We start from the raw sequence: 20,509 nt of genomic DNA on the forward strand, positions 1-20,509 counted from the left end.
CTTTAATAAGTGATCATGACAGTATTAACCTTGGTTGATGTTTTTATAGCTTTTGAAAGTATGAGGGGGTATTACTACAGAGACAATGTGTCTGTGGAGGAATACCAGGCCCAAATCAACGCTGCCTCCTTGGATAAAGTCAAACAGTACTACAAGAGATTGAGGTATATTCCACAACCTCCCTGATGTTCATATCACACCAAATTCCAGACAGGATATTAATACCAAGCGTTGGCCACCAGTGCTGAAAAATTATGCAAATGTGGTAGTGCCAAAACTTGTAATTCCTTGAATGGCCACTTAAGGCTGGTTACAAAATCGAGTCAATTCCCCAAGGAGCCCATATTAAAGTGTCCAACTTTACAGCAGAAATAACGTTTATGGCCTGTACCAAAAAAAAAAAAAAAGGTCTCTATAGCTAGTCTCCTCTTTAATGACAACTGTACGGGGAGTTAAATTGTAATTATTATTTTTTTCAAATAACTCATCATTTTAGGCTATTTTAAGCCATAACTTTATGAATAACATTCAAAGGATTCAAAGGAATTTTATTGTCATATGCACAAAGGAACATGTTCCCTGCACAATGAAATGTGATTACTGCATTTAACCCATCCTAATTGCCAGTTAGGAGCAGAAGTCGCCTTTAGGTGCCCGGGGACCAGCTCCAGATGAATGTCCTGCCTTAGGTCAACAGCAGGGCTGAGCAAACCATGACCTACCTCATGACGACAAACGACACACAAACACACACATAAGCCGGCCCGGTACATGAACAAATATAAAAAGCACACACAATGTAAGACTTGGGAAAGAAAAACCTACATTGCTGCTGCATTGAATCATGCAGCAACAATGCAGGAAAAAACCCATCAGCACAATGAACAATGATCACACACAACAACAGGACGAGAGACGACGAACGAGATTTGTAAGAGTCCAGTTATCAGACAGAACACCCGGAGGCCGCCTTTAGGCGCCATCAACGGCTTTGCTCGTCCATACTGGAAGGAGGAATGGCCCAGCCCTGAACAGTCCACTGTCCACAGTCAACGTCAGAGCTGGAGAAGCTGAGGGTGGGGGAAGACCGGGGGGGTGAGGCATGAGCGTTGTTCTTCTGCAGGAGGTTTTTATCACAGCGGCCTTGAAGTGCAGCTGTGTTTTGGGAAGCCGAATGAAAATCCAGATTAGCAGACGCCTGAAAGATTCCACAGTCTGAGACAAGTGGCTTCCAATACATCTGAATTAGGAGAGGAGATGTGGTCATTACTGACGATCAATGCGGTTTTCCAGCGCAGCGATCCTACCAGAGATGGTTTCCAACGCGCGGTTAACACCCGCCGACTGAGCTGACACTGACCTTCCAATTGAATCAATCATGTGGGGCAGCCTGGACGGGCCAATTATTGCCGCTTCCACTTTCTTAATTTTCCGGTAAACCAGCGCTATGCCCGCTCCACACAGCAGGGACCCGGTCACCACCATGCCAAATATATACACATCTTCGACGTCCTCCACAGACAGTGTGTAAAGGCACATGACCTGCCATTTCCTCCAACTGTCCATCACGTAACCCATCACATCCGTCCCGGCAGGACAGGTCAGGTCCTCCGCTCAAGAATGTCTTGTAGAATCAATTGCGTTCAGAGACCACTTTAACAAATCCATTTTTGCTGTTTCCAGAAGAGCAAAGCTGACAGCCTCACAGACAACACGCCACAGAAGCAGGAAAGATAAGGAGGGAGGGAGAAGAGAAAAATGCGACCGTCTCGGCTGAGAGCAAGGAGGCAAAAAAAAAAACAAAAAAACATGGGTGGCGTAGATGCTTGAGTTACAGCTAGTGGGACAAGTCAAGGATCCCGCTAGCAGAGGCCACAAACCGCTGTGGACACAACCATGTTTGTCCTTTCTGAGCATTTTATTACAAATATCTGAGATATTATGGCTTACCATGTTTGTCCTTTCTGAGCATTTTATTACAAATATCTGAGATATTATGGCTTACCATGTTTGTCCTTTCTGAGCATTTTATTACAAATATCTGAGATATTATGGCTTACCATGTTTGTATTTGCACCAACAAACCATCTAAGATATTTGTGCTCCAGTATGTTTGCTGTGTGAAATTTTTAACATTAATTTGTGTGTTAGCACTATTAGCACTGGTTACCAGGTATTGATAGCTTTGTTAGGTAAGCTACAGTGATACTGTCACAGTTATAGAGGCAGCATGACTGGTCATATTGTTTAATACCTGCATCCTCATTAAGAACAACCACCCAGTCTGCAAAAAAAAAAAAAATGTGTGGCAACCAATCCTCTGAAATCAAGTGACCTAGCCTGTGAGCCTTAGCTATCTTGGTAACTTCTAGGTTAGTGGGCATGTTCAGGCTTCATTCATCCTACTCAGTCTAACACACGATCCACCTCTTTACTAACTTATGGATTGGCTGGGAGTTAGGCAGATCAAGTACTGCTGCACCATTTGAGGTTCAAACCCACTCTTCATAAATCTTTGGCTGATATCATGAAGGGTTTTATATAACAGCTGAGTGGATCCTTGTCATTTGATTGGTGCTTTGTATGACACATATTGATTATTCATCCCATTTTTGTTGCATTGCATTTTGGTTTCATTTAGAGTGCAAATTTGGTTCCATACGTTTGGTACCATTGCACTCTGCGCACGCACACACACACACACACACACACACAAAACAAATCCACTGTGCTGTAAGCCTGCTGGAGGCTGTTAGCAGGATATTTTTTGCTGCACTGAGGAAGTACACAGTCTTTTTTTTTTTTTGGTAGCACACACGCGTACAAACACTGTCCCACACTGTTAAGATCACTGACGTGATTTTTGGCTGGACTGAGAAACTACACAGTCTTTTTTTACGGAAGTACTAAGTCAGTGCACAGCATCACTGGACTACACGTCAGAATTTGAACTTTAGCAGCAGTGGAACCCCAAAATGTAAGTCCCTTTTCTGTTTATAAATTAATAAAATATTAAATGACAAGGATCTATTTTAGCTGTTATATAAAACAAATAATGTTTTTACATTCTTTTAATGGAACGAATATTTAATTCGGTGAAAGCTGGAACAAACCATGCAACTTGGCTTCACCTCATTGAATGGTTTCTGGAACAAACTCATGAAATACTCGTACCATTTGAACTCATAAACATTTATTATTTTTATAATATTCAGTCAGTGGTTAGCACTTCTGATTAGATTTAATATAAATCGGGACCACCTTCCATCTTGATGGCTTTGGCAATCAACACCCAATATGAACCTCTCACTGATTGGCTGGATTTAACGCTGCAGGGATGTTTCACTGTTGGTTGAGAAAACAACACAGCAGGAGAGCTGCGACTGAAGGAGAGCGCCCTGTGTGTCCAAAGCACTAATGTTGTGCTTCTGTACGGCTGCTACACTCAGTTACCTCACACCCCATTGGTTTACTGCACACTCGAGAAACTCTGTGATTGGTCAGGCGCGGATAATGTAATGAGGTGGAAATGGATACGAAGAAACACACACTTCTGGGAGTTGAAAATAAGAGGCTCCCTTAATTTAATTTCCTGTGAATGTATGAGTGTGTGCCAGACCTACAGTGTTTGCCATCTGAATATCAATACAGTTTCATATTAGATTGTGCAGAGATTTCAGAGAACGGAGACCAAGCTATTCATAAAAGGATGTGAAAGTCTGCAAATGCACAAGACACATGAATAATTCATTATCGTAAATTCTTTGAAAGCTTATAAGAAACAAGTTGTACTTTATGCCAAATTAATTGATGTTATCAAAAATCAGTTTGAATTATCTCTAGTGTAGTTCACATTCCTTGCTTTCTTTTTGCCTGTATTTAAAGCTACAGTTTGTTGGATTCAGTGTCATCTAGTGGTGAGGTTGTAGATTGCATTATGCCACCACAGTTTTGTTTCCCTACACATTTTTTTCTTCTTTGGTGATGGGGATTCATGTTCCCTCGCTTCGTGTTTTGATAAACATTATGTGTGATCCTCCATTTCACAAAAATGAGGGTTCTCAAAGCTGTTACTCTGCACTATTAACCAGTAGACACTGTATAGGGGAGCAACCACTGATTCCTCTTGTTTTTATTCAGTCTTTCGAGCTGCTCTGCAAAATGTGAAAGAGTATGTCCATTATGGGCTACTGTATCCAGATGGTGCAACACAGCAGCCTCCATGAGGGGGCCTGCTCCCATGTAGACATGAAGGGCTCATTCTAAGATTCTGAAAACACATTGATTCATTATTGCAGGTCATTCTATGCTAATGAACAGATCTTATGAATCCTATATTCCATTTGTGCTAATAAATACCCCTAAATCTTACACACTGTAGCTTTAACTATAGCTGTAACAGGTGACACCAGGGTCATTTAGAGATCAGTACTACGTAGGTGAATAGAACCAATATGTGTTGCTCCACAAAGCCTTTTGAAGACTGGTCAGAGGGTGTTCCTTCACTGAATATGTAGGAGGGTGGCCGGTTGACATATTAGACTTAACTTAAACATCTGCTGCTGATTGTGTTGATAATTAAATGCAGAGCAAAGCTCCCAGCAAACATTTCTTTGTGTCATTTGGGGAGAATCTGCTTGGGGGGGCCTGTGAATGATTTACAGCCCAGGCAGTCATGTACCACATCAGTACCTATCCTCCACTACAGAACATTAATTTACTGAGATTGCTTTCCACAGAGAGTTTTAATTTGGTTATACTGGTTAGCCTGGTGAGCAAAAGGAATTGCACACATTAATTTCTGTGTCTCATATTTCCCAAAGGCACAGTTCTGGGTAGGGGAATCACAAATGTGCTGGGTCCTTTTGTTTTTCTGTCAGGCTTTCTGAGTATCCCTCTATCTTTTTGTGTAATGATGTTGTCTTGTAGATCTTGTGGGATTCTACAACATTTTAATATTAAATATTAAAACTAGTGTTATTTTGTGGCATCTGCTTAATTTTATTGACTCCTTGTTTGTATACTCCTCTGTGGGTAATAGGCTTCAACATTCATCTCTGAAATGTCACCACTTTAATTAAGATACCCATCAGACACCCATCTAAACCCATCTGTGCACGCAGATGGGTTTAGATGGGTGTCTCATGTCTGCCTTTAGTATTTTGTAATGCCCCACCATTATATCGCTGGTATGCATGCTAGTGTCTATGTTTGAACATATGCTTGTGAACGGTTGATATTTTCACCATAGGTAATGCCTGATGACGAGATAAGATGATAAAATTTTAAGATTGCTTGGTGTATATATTTGCATATTATGGAGGATACAGTGGTGAATATAATGAGCTGATCATAAAGTTGAACACTATAGACAGAGAAAAGGACTTGGACTGATTGGCCAGTCAGAGAGACTGAGCTAGAAAGGATATGCAGCAGGCTTGGGTGGTAATGGTTGCAAATGGAAATGTGGTGAAATGCAAGAAGAGTATGTTAAGAAGGTGGAGGGAATATTTTGAGGATCTAATGAATGAAGAAAATGAGAGCAAGAGAAGGCTGATGATGTGGAGACCCCAACACCTCATGGTGGACTGGACGTCTGTATGACCGCTCGTCAATTGTTGTTGTATTGTGTTCTGTATTGTAAGCCTTTTTGGTAGAATGGCCTAGGCAGTGGGTCACCCCTTTGAGTCTGGTCTGCTTGAGGTTTCTTTTTCAGTATCATCTGAGGGAGTGTTTCCTTACCACTGTTGCCTGTGTGCTTGCTCTAGGGGTTGGTAAGGTTAGACCTTAATTGTGTGAAGCGCCTTGAGGCAGCTTTGTTTTGATTTGGCGCTATTTAAACTAAATAAATTGAAATGAAATTGGCAGGAGTAATTTGTGGTAGAAGGTTATCAATAAGAGTGAAAGGGAAAGTTTACAAGACAGTTATTAGACCAGCTATGTTTTGCGGCTTGGAGGCAGTAGCGCTAACGAAAAGACAGGAGGCAGTGGTGGCAGAGCTGAAGGTGCTGTGATTGTCTTTGGTAGTGATGACAATGGACAGGATTAGGAATGAACATATCAGAAGGATAGCTCAGGTGGGATGATTTGAAGACAAAGAGGTAAGATTGAGGTAGTTTGGACATGTGCAGAAGAGGAAAATAGCGCAGAGGATGGATCCACTCAGCAGGAGGAGAATAGGCCAAAGAGGAAGTTTATGAATGTGCTGAGGGAGGACATGCAGGTGGTTGGTGTGACAGAGGAACACACAGAGGATAATCAATACTTTTAATTTCCATCCATTTTCTTCCACTTTATCCGGATTCGGGTCACGGGGGCAGCAGCTCAAGCAAAGCCACCCAGACCTCCCGATCTACACACGCCTCCCCCAGCTCTTCTGGGGGAACCCCAAGGCGTTCCCAAACCAGCCGAGAGACATAGTCCCTCCAGCGTGTCCTGGGTCTTCCCCTTGGCCTCCTTCCGATAGGACGTGCCCGGAACACCTCTCCAGCGAGGCGTCCAGGGGGCATCCGGAAAAGATGCCCGAGCCACCTCAACTGGCTCCTTTCGATGTGGAGGAGCAGTGGCTCGACTCCGAGCTCCTCCTGAGTGACCGAGCTCCTCACCCTATCTCTAAGGGAGCACCCAGCCACCCTGCGGAGGAAACTCAGCTCGGCCGCTTATACTCGCGATCCCGTTCTTTGTCATGAGCCAAATCTCATGACCATAGGTGAGGATTGGAACGTAGATCGATCGGTAAATCGAGAGCTTTGCCCCTCTACCCAGCTCTCTCTTCACCACTACGATCCGATACAGCGACCGCATCACTGCAGACGCTGCACCGATCCATCTGTTGATCTCACACTCCATCTGTTTTTGCCTCTGCGACCGCACGGGCTGTGGCACGCTTGGCCTGCTGGTACCTGTCAGCTGCCTCTGGGGTCCCACCTACCAACAAACACAAGTAGGACTCCTTCTTCAGCTTGACGGCATCCCTTACTTCCGGCGTCCACCACCGGGTTCGGGGATGGCTGCTGCGACAGGCACCAGAGACCTTGTGACCACAGCTACGAGTGGCCGCATCGACAGTGAATGTGGACAACATGGTCCACTCGGACTCCATGTCTCCAACCTCCCCCGGGATCTGGGAGAAGCTCTCCCGGAGGTGGGAGTTGAAGACCTCGCTGACAGAGGGTTCTGCCAGTTGTTCAAAGCAGATCCTCGTGATACGTTTGGGCCTGCCAGGTCTGATCGGCTTCCTCACCTCCCAGCGGATCCAACTCACCACCAGGTGGTGATCAGTCGACAGCTCAGCCCCTCTCTTCACTCGAGTGTCCGAAGGTCAGATGAAACGACTACAAAGTCGATCATCCACCTCTGGCTCAGGGTGTCCTGGTGCCATGTGCACTTATGGATACCCTTGTGCTCGAACATGGTGTTCGTGATGGACAAACTGACTAGCACAGAAGTCCAACAACTGATCACCCCCCTCCAGGTCTCACAATCAATTCAACAATCAAAGATTGTTGAATTGATCCATTAGTTCAGTTTATTATTGTATCCCTATTATTTGTATATTAATGATGCTAGTGATTTTTTGCTATAAGCATGGTTTGTAAACAATATTAAGTCAACGTAGTTTCAATTTTATGGGTGTTTGAAGTTTGTATTGGTGCATTATTGAGGAAAGGGGATTTTTCTTCTAAAGAAAATGACCCTTTAACAATACATATTACACACTAGATGCTTAGACCGTAGGTACCCCTAGTGAGTAGATGAGCTGATTAGATTTTAAACTTGTTTGATCTATGTAGTTATTTGTTGATGAGGATAAAGTGATTTTCTTGGTGCTGTAACTTGCAAACAGCAGATGGCACACATTTGATCCTTACACCATAAATACTTATCATACCATAGCATCTGATGAGTAAATGAGCTTATTCGATTTTAATAATTGTTTGCTGTTTTTATTTGTATGTTATTAGGGCGATAATTGAGTACATAATAACACAGTAATAATGCATTGTAGACACTTGATTCTTATGCCACAGGCACTCCCTACTATATACCGTATGCAAATTAAGCAGCAACTTCAGTCCCATCACAGTAATCCTGCCGTATAAAGCAGCATGTTTTGTGATTGTGTGTGCTGTCAATTTCTGTACAGCTTGACCTTGCACAGAATAGGATGTAATTGAATTGGCAGCAGATGCTGCGACGGAAATACGCAGCAGATGTGTGCTGACAGTGATGTGAGCGGAGCACCTTTTGGGAGCATCACGGATGCTGGGTAGGGATGTGGACAGGCGGTGCACTTCAGACACCCAGCTGGAGCGAAACTGTTTGAGATCGTTCTCAAGTGCCCCGAGTGAAACTCACACCAACTTGTCAAAGAAATTATTGTTATAGTAATAAGTTGTTTTTCTGGTGTTATAGCAGAGAAATATAATTATTAATATTCATTTTATTTATATAGCACTTTATCAAAAACAAAGTGTTTCACAAACCAATTCATGTGTTTTACTGTCATTTCTGAGTCGTATGTGGGTACGTAGAACAATATATTGAGCACTAAACAAACATTAGCAGTCTTCTTACACCAGAAATCCATCTCTTTTCTTCCACTCAGTGCATTTTCATGTATCAGTTGTAGTAAAGTAAATATTCCCAGCTGCTTTGCAACAGTTAGTGAATACAGTGTATCTTTCTATGCAGTTTTACAAGTAGATTTATTTTTTCTTTCACCGCCTGCCATGTGTCTTTCGGCTGACCACAGACCAAGATGTGATGTCACTCCTCTCTCCATTGCAGCCTTCCAACCTCAGGCACCTCGTTATCCTTGGAACCAGGCCACAGCAGTGTTGGTTAAAACCACACTATGGAGCCGGAGCCAGAAACTAAGTGACAGAAACAAGCCAGCACACGCAATACTGACCTGAAAGAACTGCAGGGCCGAGACCAGGGATTCTCAGAAGTTCTTATGTCATCATATTCAAGGCACACACACCCTCATTATCCCACAGAACCCTGTATCAATTTGTATGCGCCGTATGTTTTGGTTTAGGAGTTTGAATTTAACTTCATTACCTATCACAGTGGATGTGGAGAACTAAGAGTGATGAGAATCAATTTCCTCATTTGTGTGATCATTCCTGGAAACTGTGTAACTGGATCATTGGTATTTATTTAAAGCATGGAGCACTAGAGTGGCATCGGGTCATGTGCAATCCACTGCCAAGGTGCAGGTCAGGTCTGGGAGCAGGCTCTGGTGTCACTATTCACCACATCCACAACACAACAGAACTGCCTTTTGTCCTGGATGTCAACCACCCAGGTACACAACCAGTCCATCTCCACCTCACATAAGTAATCATCTATCTGTTGCACTCACATGAAATGTCGCATCTACTTGGCATTTTTTTTAGTTGTTGGGGTTCTCAACACTGATGCCCCTACTTGCTGGATCATGCAAGAGAAATGTGCCACATGGCCAAAGTGACTTAGGTGATGTTCCCTCACAATGCAAGTGATACTTCTCATTTTGTTCTCCCTAAGCAACTGTTCCTTTGACACATGGTCATTCCACCAAAGATCCTCCAAAGAGGCATAGCACCAACGGTATCCAGTTGTCGCCTCAGGCCACTAGATAGAGGACAGGTCTGACAACCATACATTAAGGCAAGAAGCACTGGGACTGGGACCCTAAAGACTTGGATGTTTATTCTCCTGCAAAGACATAAACCTCAGTTCAGTGAGCTCATGACTGTATATGCTGTTCACGTGCTCGTGATCTCAAAAGCTGAGGACCCAGAAATATTAAGAGCATGATGTTTCAGTTTGAGAGCATGATTTATTAATTTTACTCATTCTCTAAGGTCTAGCATATCCTACTCATTCAGAATTTATTGTTTTATGGCAGTTGGCCTCCAGCTTAATGGTGCATTACTACCACCTTCTGCTCTGAGATTAGTATACAGGAGCAGCTAGTCACGTGTATAGACAGTGCCATCTTGTGGTCATACTGATAGTGCAGTATTTTTCTATATATAAGTTGCTTTGAAATACAAGTCACAGGACCAGCAAAGTTCAAAAAATGTGACTTATAGTCCGGAACTACAGTAATATGTCTGTAATGCCTCCCATAATTTCTAAGCAACCCCCTCATTTGGGCAAAATACCGCCTCCATCTGCACTTCAGCTTTGCTAAGGACAAATGTATCCGGATCTGCAGCAAAGTTTTAATGGTTTGTTTCTTGTCCTATACAGCAATATTCCCCAAAATTTCAGAAAATATGGAAATAGGGATATTTAAGTTTTGATTCTGATGAGAAAACAACAAACCAGCCAACAGCGCAGGTGAACACAGAACCTCCTTGGCGAAGTTAACGTTTTCGAAACACCGTGAACTCCTTGGAGCTCACCAAAGCTCTTACTCGTGCGTATCTGTGCGCGTATATAGTGCTTGCCCATGCGCCATAATGAAAACAAATCATTTTGTTTTTCTTCAGTAAATTGCTCCTCCACTGATGTCTGTCAGCAGTCATGGCTGGTATTATCCTAATTCAGAGAAGTTATGGACAGTAAATGATCCCACTGTGACGGCTGCTGTTAAATTTCCAAGCAGCTCTTTTTGAGTCTTGTTTTCGCATTGCTTGCCTGCAACAAGATGTGCTTCATCTGAACAAACCCTGATGAAGTCACTCAAGTTCTTTGCAGAGCATCAAATCAGGAGCCAAATCACAAGCACATGCCAGGTCCCACAGGAGTCAGCGGTATGTGGAGTCACGGCACGCATGCCTTTTTTAAGCTTTTATATGCCATCGTAGCTGACGTGCACTTATGAAAAGGAATTTTGAATCTCTAATGAGGGATGTGGCACTTTCATAGAGTCTCTGATCCACGTAAAGCTTGTGCACATTTCTCGTATTGCAGAAGTAGAAATGCATTTCTGATCTGAATAAAAAAAGCAAAGTCATTTTTTGTCTGTCACAAATTGAGTTAAATATTTACATATATTTTGTAAAAAAAAAAAAAAAAAAAAAAAAGAATGCATTAAGGGCAGAGTAACAATGGAAGAAGAGAGCTGCAAATTGGAGGTAGAAATCACCAGAGGAGGTTGGATGGATGATGGGTGAGAAGGAGAGAGCAGAGAGGTGAGGAGTAATAGGACAAAGGGAACAGTCTGATAATGTTTTATTCAAAGGGAGGGATTATTGCCGCCTCGTGGTTTCATCTCATTTCGCTCTTATTGACAGGACATTTCCAGAGTATCGGGTTGGATTCTAACTTGCTATTAATTCACAGTTGTGTGCGCTGACCGTGACATATCAAGCACATATGCTGTTTGTTTGCATCTGTAATGTGCATAAGTCTGTTTTCTGGCACATTCATGGGTGAAAAACAAACACTGTAGGAAGAAATATTTTCTCTTTAATTAGCAGCGCATCTGAAAATGGCCATAATAGTCCTATGTCTCTGTGTACAAATAAATATTGCAATGTGTCTTTGGACTTCACATCATTTTTGTTCGCAAATGGTTTTAATGTTCACATAAATAATGTTTTTCTATCAAAGATATGTACAGCAGTGCTTAATCCATTACAGTAACAAATTTCAAAATTCGTATTCAATTTTATTCATTTATATAGCACCAGTTCACGACCATATCGCCTCAAGGCACTTCACATGACACAGAAAAACACAACAAAAGAATTAAAAGATTAATACATGATAAATAGCAATCCATAAAAAATAAGAAGTACATCATAACATAATAACATACATAAAATACTAATGATATACAGGGAAAACAAGTGGGTCTTAAGTTTAGATTTAAGTCTCCACAGTCCCCGACTGTCGTATGTGCAGTGGGAGATCATTCCACAGGGCAGTGGCACAATAGGAAAAGGCTCTTTGACCGGCAGACTTTTATTCACCCGGGGAACACAAAGAAGTCCCATACACTGCGAAGGCAGGGCTTGAGCCGGTACATAAGGCTTAACCAGGTCCTCCAGGTAGGGAGGTGCCACTCCGTGAACAATTTTATAGGCCAGTAACAGAACCTTAAAATCCGATCTTGCAGAGACAGGAAGCCCCAGACTGAAAAGCGTCCGGCTGGGAGTTTTTCTGGAATCAATAACTTCAAAGTGAATCTCCGTTTTAAATCAAATGACACCTCTTTCCAAACATTCTACAATAGAACAAAACCATTTTTCCCCAAAATGAGACGTCCTCCGTTCTTTGTGAATTACTTGGTCCTGGTGTGCAGTGAGCACCTTGTATGGCAGCACCCTCACATCAGGGTGAACGTGAGGCATTATTTATAAAGCGCTTTGAACATCTGATGCAGATGGAAAAGCGCTATATAAATGCAGTCCATTTACCATTTATTATTTACTTGACATGCAGCTGGCTGAAAGGGACATCAACATTTTCTTATTATTACCATTTTTATTCTTGTGTTTATTCAAAATTAAAAGACGCAAGACGATCCGTTTATGTTCTTGGTCTCTGAAACAAAGGAGAAACAAACCACAAAACACACCCTCAAAGATGTTTTTTCGAGGGCCCGGCTAGGCTTAAAACGGTAGCAGTGACTGATATCATTTGTCCTTGCGCTCCCTAGTGATTAGTCTCCATACAAGTACAAATTGCTGCACGCATTTCCAAATCTACTGTAGCAAAAATCACGTGTAAGAACACATCCAATCGAGTGGCCCGTTTTTCACAGACACAGTTATTTCACAGACACATGGATTTTTGAAGATTTTTGATAGATTTTTCGCACCTTTCAAAACCTCTAATTCCCAGTCAGTGACTTTACCACTGAGCTACAGAGCTGTTCTTTGAAAGCTGTGGGAAGCTGCCTCATATCAGAAAGGACATGGAAGTATTACAAAAAAAAAAAAATCAAAAAATTTAAATCCCACACCATATAAAAACACAGCATTTATCAAGCGAGCAATACAAATATGATCCATCTGTTTCTCTGGTGATGACCCATGGTCACAGACATACAGTCATGAAATGACATGAATGAGAAGCAGTGGGCTCTGTTGTCCACATCTACTGGTCAGGTGCGTCCAGTCAGCCGTGCGCTTGTTCTGCCTGACACACGTCTTGTGGACGGCGCGCCACAGCACAGACATCGCATCATGTGGAACAGAGCTCACGTGGGTGACATGACGGTCAGATGGCCCGCTGCATGTTTTGATCTGATGGTCCGTTTCAACCTGGGGGGCTGTCAGTGTCCACCTCGTGCACATGCTCGGTTGCTCCAGCTTGTCGCCACCACAGCGATATATGTTTTTATTTATGTCCACGTAAATACAGCAATCAGACGCACGCGCCTCACAGTGGACAGTTGTTAGTCCATAACTATCCAAACACAGTAGGTGTTGTGTAGCTGGAATGTCCAGAATGACAGATCAACACAACTGCTTCTGTCGAAAGCCACGCCTCCCATGAGTGGAGCGCACACACCCACATGTCAGTGTGTGTGTTTGCAAAGTCACACTCATAGGGAACTTAGACAATTTTCACAGCAGTATAACAGTGATTGCCTGCAGTCTGTTGTTGTGCCAAGAGTGTGACTGGCCACACATTTTCTAAGTGCCATGCGAGCAGTGTTAGGTGTTTGTGCGTGTCACATGGAATTTGGTCGGCACCTGTCTCGAGAGGGTGCGACAGGGCTGTGAAATCTCTGCGGATCTGCGGGATTCCGCGGATTTCATCATGAGGGGGTGTTAGTGATGTACTCTTTAATCGTGATCAGCACTGAGTTTTTAAAATGCTTATCGCAAAGCGTTCTCTTTTTTTATGACATTGTGTAAGTTTTATAAATCCGCGGACACTGATCTGTGTGCTACAGATACAAATGTTTCCTCGGATCCGCAGAGATTCGCGGAGGAAAAATGCCACTCACAGCGTAGCTGTTACGACAGTTGTCGTAAAGCAGGACTGGTTGATTGCTGCGGCGACACTGTATGGCTCCTGTGCGGCGCTTAAGCTAAACTTAGCATGTGGACATCCCAAACTTTTAGAGCTTTCGAGTTTTTAAAAGAGGAATTTTGCAGCATGTCTGTGTCACGGACCGACGTCGCACAGAGAGAAGATGGCGAGAAAGAGTGTTTTAAAAAGTCTTAGAAGGACAAGAATCTGTGGAATTGTCACTGGCTTCATCAACACACCTGAAAGATAAAAGAAACGGGAAAAGTGAACTGTGCCCTCTCAGGAAACACGGTAAGAATTTTTCTTTCCTTGAAAAATAAACATTCTGCTGTTCAAACAGGATTTTAGACAAGATTATGTGACTTTTTTCACTAATCTAGACTTTCTTTCACTGTAAAAAAGACATTGTGGCTTTGAATGGATTTAAGCTGCATGAATTTACACAAGAATATGTGACTTTTTACTATAAGGTATGTTATTAATATTTTACCATGATTTTCTAAATATTCTACAAGCTTTAGCTGTGGTTTTTAAATGCTGTAACAGTCTTTTCAGTCTTCATAAATTTCATGTATTTTAATTGTTCTGCGTTAATGCATAATTTGGTTTACAATTAAAAGGAAAATCATTCCAGGTCCTACTTCCACGTCATATTCTGTTATTTGAACATCATCATTGACAGGTCAAATAAAAGGTTGAATGTAGGATCATTTAAATATCCACTAATTTTGAGATTTGTTCTTCGAGGAGATGCTGAAAAAGTATCATTAGATAAAAATTAAATTCTGTGGCCCCACAGGGCCCTAGACCCCTGCTCCTGGGGAGCTGTGTCCCCCCTGCAAATTTTGCTCGGATTTCACAATTTTCATTTCACAGCCCTGGTGCGATGAGTTTGCACAACGCATTCTCTATCTGTCAGGTCCTTGTGTGCGCAAGTAGTTGTAGCAACAGGTGTATGAGCCATTGGCAACAGGGATGACATTACACGGTTTGCACACGATTCCTGCGTCATGTGCACAAAGTGTGCAGTTCATCCAAACTTTGCATTATGTGTAACGGGGCCCTAAGAAAATCCTTCTCTATGCCACTCCACCATGAAGCTGTATAAGTGGTGATGCAACAGTTAAAAGTTACACTGTGCACATGTTCTGTTCATGTTTTGAAAACTGCCTCCTCCAGACAGGTGCAGTACCATACTTTTTGTATTTCTTAAAGATTAATGGAAATGACGTCCAAAATATTTTTAGTTCATGTATCTACCCTTTGACTTGTCTAAAGAAAACTGGTGGTAAAAGTAATGATTTTGTTGTGAAAGTGTCGTGACACGGACCCACAACAGGGGGCGTTAATGAACGGACAATGGATAAGCCAAAAGTAACAATTTAATGTTGTGAATCGCACAACGACGTACATACAATAACAATATGGTGACTGTCAATCATACACCAGGTGTGGGCAGGCTCGACGATAGAAGACGCCTGGCGAGAGAAGAGCCGGATCCCACACAGCTTCCACCGCCAACAGAGCTGAAGAACACCACAGCCGCCAAGCCCTGCGCCCCAGGTGGCCGCTGTCTTCAGCAGTCAGACCCGGTACTGCTGGCAGAGAACAGAGACAGTCCTGATGAGTGTGAGGTCGCACACTCAGTAATCCCACAGTCTGTACACAATTAGGAGGGAGCACCTCCACCTCCAATCACACACTTGTGCAGCTCCTGTCTAACCACTTATCTGGTTGGAGTGTGAAGCGAAGCTGTCGCTGATCACACCAAACACCAATCCCACAGATAAGGAAACCACAGGAAAACGGCTGCAAAGAAGTTCAGATTATTACTCAATGTTTTAAGTCAGCAGAGAAAATTACCTGAATGGTAGCTGATTTCTCGGCGGGGAGGTGGAGTTGCAGTCCGGCCTTTATGGTGGTGGTGATGATGAGTAGTGGATGAGTGACAGCTGGTACGGATGATGAGTGACAGCTGTCACTCCTGGTCGCTCCGACGCCCTCTCGTGCTTGAAGCCCACACTTCAAGCAGGGCGCCATCTTGTGGTGGTGGGCCAGCAGTACCTCCTCTTCAGCGGCCCACACAACAAATTTACTGTAAATTCATCAAAGGGTGCCGATAATTGTATCTGGCATACATTTTATGTCAGAGGATTTTTTTGTTTCACTTTATGATAGCGTTTTGTTTTGTTCTTTTTGCCAAATAGCTTTTGACATTTAAAAAAACATTTTGATGAAACAAAATTGCTTCGTGCACATAAAATATGTATGTGCACATAAAATATAGTAGTAACAACAATTTTGTCAACCATTAGTATGGAAAAATAAGTGAGCTTCATTCTCTGTGTGCCCAAAAGTGAGAAAAATTCTCTTTTTACTAGGGAAGCGCATCCTAACTCACTAGAGTACTTGGGATTGTGGCAGGGCTTCGTTCTGCTCCAGCTGCTGTGCATTGAACCCTGGTTTATGAAGCCTTATGTGACGCAGCATCAGCGACCCAGTTCCATTCATCATTTGTCATTTTGGTGTTGAACAGCTGTAATGATCACAGCACTGCACTTCATGATGCTTTATATTGTAAAAAAAAAAAAAGGCCCTCAGTTACCTCTTCAGCAGTTTCGATGAGATAAAAAAAAAAATCACCTTTAAAGTATGACAAACCAAGGACACTGTGCGTCTGTGCAGAAGTATAGCTGTAAATGTGTAAGACAGTTACTGTTCTCATACTATATAATTCTTCACCGCATCGACTGTGTGTCCTTGGTGCTGATTAACGGTAACGGCTCGACTTATACCGCGAGTGCTTCATGTCTATTCTTTAGGCGTCAAGGACCAGAATGTTCCTCATCCTGACTGACGCTAATGACTTTCAAAATGCCAGTCTTGGCCTTCATTAAAATCGACTTGTGTGCAACACTTGCATGTACTAATGCATTTTGTTAGCTATATATAGCCCCATATTTCACTATATTAGTAGATCTCAAACCTGGTCCTCAAATTCCACAAACCTGTCCATTTTCCATGTCTCCCGGCTCATTCAGGTGTTTGTTCGGTAGAGGTAGAAAATATGCAGGTTAGGTGGTACTTGAGGACAGGTTTAAGAACCACTACACTATAACCTTTTTTTAAGCCCTAAGAAGCTGTGTGGAATGCAAAACCCCAGCCTACAGTGCTGAAAAATGAAGCTGATAGAAATGCTACATCTTGCGGTTCTTTGAATGGTCGCTTCAGACTTGATCCAAAAACAAGTCGCTCCCCATAGATCTTCATGTTAAAATGTGCAGCTTGACAGCAGAAATAAACATTTTTTTTTTTTATTATTATTATATGGTCACAATAGTATTTGAACTCTGATTGGCTGATTTCCGGTCTGATATTTTCCCATCTCAGACCATTACCATGACAATTGGTCTGGATTGCAAAACAGATTTGCGACTTTGACATTTGACACTTTCTCTTGTTGAATTGGAGGAATTAACAGCAAACGAGCTCAAAATGGACATGCAAAATGAAGACCAACAAGATGAAAACACAGCTCCTAACAGTCAAGAGTAGATTGAAAACATTGTTACAAACCAGAAAGCTAAAAACGTGATTAGAAAAACACATACACAGCACCCCGGTTTGCCTCCGTCACATACAGTGAGGAAAATAAGTATTTGAACACCCTGCGGTTTTCTCATAATTTCTAAGTTCTCCCACTTAGAAATTATGGAGGGGTCTGAAATTTTCATCTTAGGTGCATGTCCACTGTGAAAGACATAATCTAAAAAAAAATTCTGGAAATCACAATGTATGATTTTATAATAATTTATTTGTATGTTATTGCTGCAAATAAGTATTTGAACATCTGTGAAAATCAATGTTAATATTTGGTACAGTAGCCTTTCTTTGCAATTACAGAGGTCAAGCGTGGGAGAACTTATTTTCTTCACTGTATACTGTTGCTAGTTTTCCACTTCATGACAAATGTACAGAGGAGAGGTGGTAATTTTTTAATAAGTCATAAGTTTAAGCTTTTTAAAGACATAAAGTTATGAATAATTAGGGGCATGGTCATTTTGAGTATCAGCTGTGTGCTGGCGAGAGGCTTCCAGCAGCCTGCTAGCAAAAGCCTGTGCTAGCAGTGGCTTCTGCTAGCTGCTGTGGATTTGACAGCATTTTATTACAAGTATTTGAGATAATATGACTTGCCGTATGGTTGTTCTAACGGACCATGAAAAAGGTCTGCGCTATACACTATATTTCTGTTGAGTGAAATTTCAGTATTATTTTGTTTGTATATTAACATTGTTAGCACAAATTAGCAAGTGTTGAGAGCTTGGTGACATTATTTCCACTGTTGGTCCACATTTACTGAGGCAATATTCTGGTCAGAATTCTTCATACCCTTACTCCAAGCTACCATTTATGAAAACCACTGCCCAGTCTGCAACAAATGCATTAATAAAACACCCAGACCACCTTTTGCTTTCTAGTTTTATGTTGTTTTGTAATTCTGAGATGGGGTGGCATGATTGGGCTTCATCAGGTCACACCGGCCTTACCCATGCGCCAACTCTTTATCCATTTATGGGTTGGGCAGGAGTTCATTGAAGTCAAGCACTGGCAAGATGGTAACATTTGGAGCTGCCTCATTTGAGCTTTAAACCAGCTCTTCGGGAACACCTATGGGTGTGAGAAGCAGAAAGAAATTACTTTGATTGAAGTTGGGAAAGTGGAGTGATTTTCTGTATGTGGACCAGAATGCAGCTCTGTTCAGGGTCACACATACTGAATGACATTAAAGCCAGACACTCCTCATTGGTGTGAAAGATGAATTGCTCGTTTATCCCTTTTCAGAGGTTTTTCTCATTTCTTTTATACCTTTTGAATGGAGGATGTCATGCCAGTGGCCGTGTTCCCACGCTGCTCACCTGAAAACATCTGCACCTTTGTTCCCTCTTCACTGAGGCTGATGTTTGACTGCTAATGCTCCTTTGCTGTTAAGGGCCTTGAATTGTTGTGGGGGCCGCTGAAGAGGAGGTACTGCTGGCCCACCACCACCAGAGGGCGCCCTGTCTGGAGTGCGGGCTCCAGGCACCAGAGGGCGCTGCCGCCTCACAGGAGCAGCCAGGGTGACAGCTGTCACCCATCACCTGAGACGAGACAGCTGATATCAATCAACAGGGAGGTATATCAGCAGGACGGCATCTCCACCTCATTGCCGAGATATCGCTCTACCAAGGAGGTAACGTATCCAGCCAAACAAATCATCTTTTGACCATTAAATACTTTTTGCCTTTACACAGAAAGAGAAAAGACAGCAGGAGACTGTATTTTGGATAAGTACTCACATTCCTGCACTCACCTGTATTTTCCTGACAAGAGGTGGAGGTGGTGTTTCCACCCTGTGTGTTGCTGGGTGCAGCCGCACCCACACCTGACTGTTTCTGTTCCTTGCCAGCAGTACCGGATCCGACGAGCGGAGGCAGTGGCCACCTGGGGTTCGGGACTTGGCGGCTCCAGTATCCCCGGGGTTCGGTGGCAGAGGAAATCGGGTGGTTCCGGTTCGACTCGGACAGACGTCTCCTATCGTCGAGCCTGCCCACACGACACCTTTGGAATTCGGTTACTGCTGTATTTGTAATCTGTTGTGTTTGTTGTGTGGATTCACAACAGTAAAACTTTGTGATTTGACTTTCTCCATTGTCCGTTCATTTGCGCCCCCTGTTGTGGGTCCGTGTTCCTACACTTTCCCAACATGAATGTCCCGTTGTCACAAGCAAATCACACAAAAAAAGAAAATTAAGTGTTCTCATTGGCCAGAGGAAACAAAAATCAGAGCGGGTCATCTCTGGCCTTCAGCCAAACCCTCCATTAGGCTGCTGGGTATTCTGTGTATGTGCCAACTGATGTACAAAAGGCTTGGAGTACGCTTCACCTGCACTTTCTATTCTGCTGAAAGAAAATATACACATATGGACAAGAGAAATATAATGATGATTACACGCAGAGGTTTGCAGCTGTGACTGGTGGATGTTCTCAAACTGAGAATAAAGTGGTTTCTTTGTGGACCTTTGTGTCAGAGTAATGCTACTGGCTGAGGAGAAATGATAACGATGTGTACAGAAGCCGCAGGGGCCCTCGGGTTCCTGTCATTAAGGTGAGGCAGCTCAACTTGAGGTTCTGTGTACACTAAAAGGCTGAAACTGGGTGGGAAATCTTAGAAACTCAGTGGATTTAGACCCTGTGTACATAAAGTACATGTAATTTGTTCTTAGTGGTGTGTTTGCACACTGTGTGTGGGCTTAATGTCGTTTTTCAGCTATAATTAAAGTGTTTGAGTTGTCTGGTTTCCAAACCGCTGGCATAATGTCGTAGGCTGAGAGGATTTAATCCAGGTCCTGCAAACCAAACATAATTTACCATCTCTGACTTTATTTCTATCATAGCAGGTCTGCAGGAGAGTCCAATCTCATCCTGTTTTGGAGCCACACATGTAGCAAATGAGCGCAATGATTATGGCGTAGTTTGGCTTTGCTTCTACTAATGATATGTGCAAAGATAGAGCCGTAAATAAAGGTGGACAATTTTTGGA

At 42.7% G+C, this 20,509-nt stretch overlaps 1 protein-coding gene across 1 annotated transcript in view; it reads left to right on the forward strand.

The window, feature by feature from the left end:
- The window catches only part of prex2 (phosphatidylinositol-3,4,5-trisphosphate-dependent Rac exchange factor 2), a 432,315-nt gene that overhangs the window by 348,706 nt on the left and 63,100 nt on the right, over positions 1–20,509 (forward strand). The window contains exon 36 of the mRNA XM_034169827.1: positions 50–164. Coding sequence (XP_034025718.1) covers positions 50–164 — 115 coding nt within the window. The remainder of the gene's footprint in view (positions 1–49; positions 165–20,509) is intronic.

This window comes from Thalassophryne amazonica, chromosome 1 (assembly GCF_902500255.1).
Source record: "Thalassophryne amazonica chromosome 1, fThaAma1.1, whole genome shotgun sequence".
NCBI lineage: Eukaryota > Metazoa > Chordata > Actinopteri > Batrachoidiformes > Batrachoididae > Thalassophryne > Thalassophryne amazonica.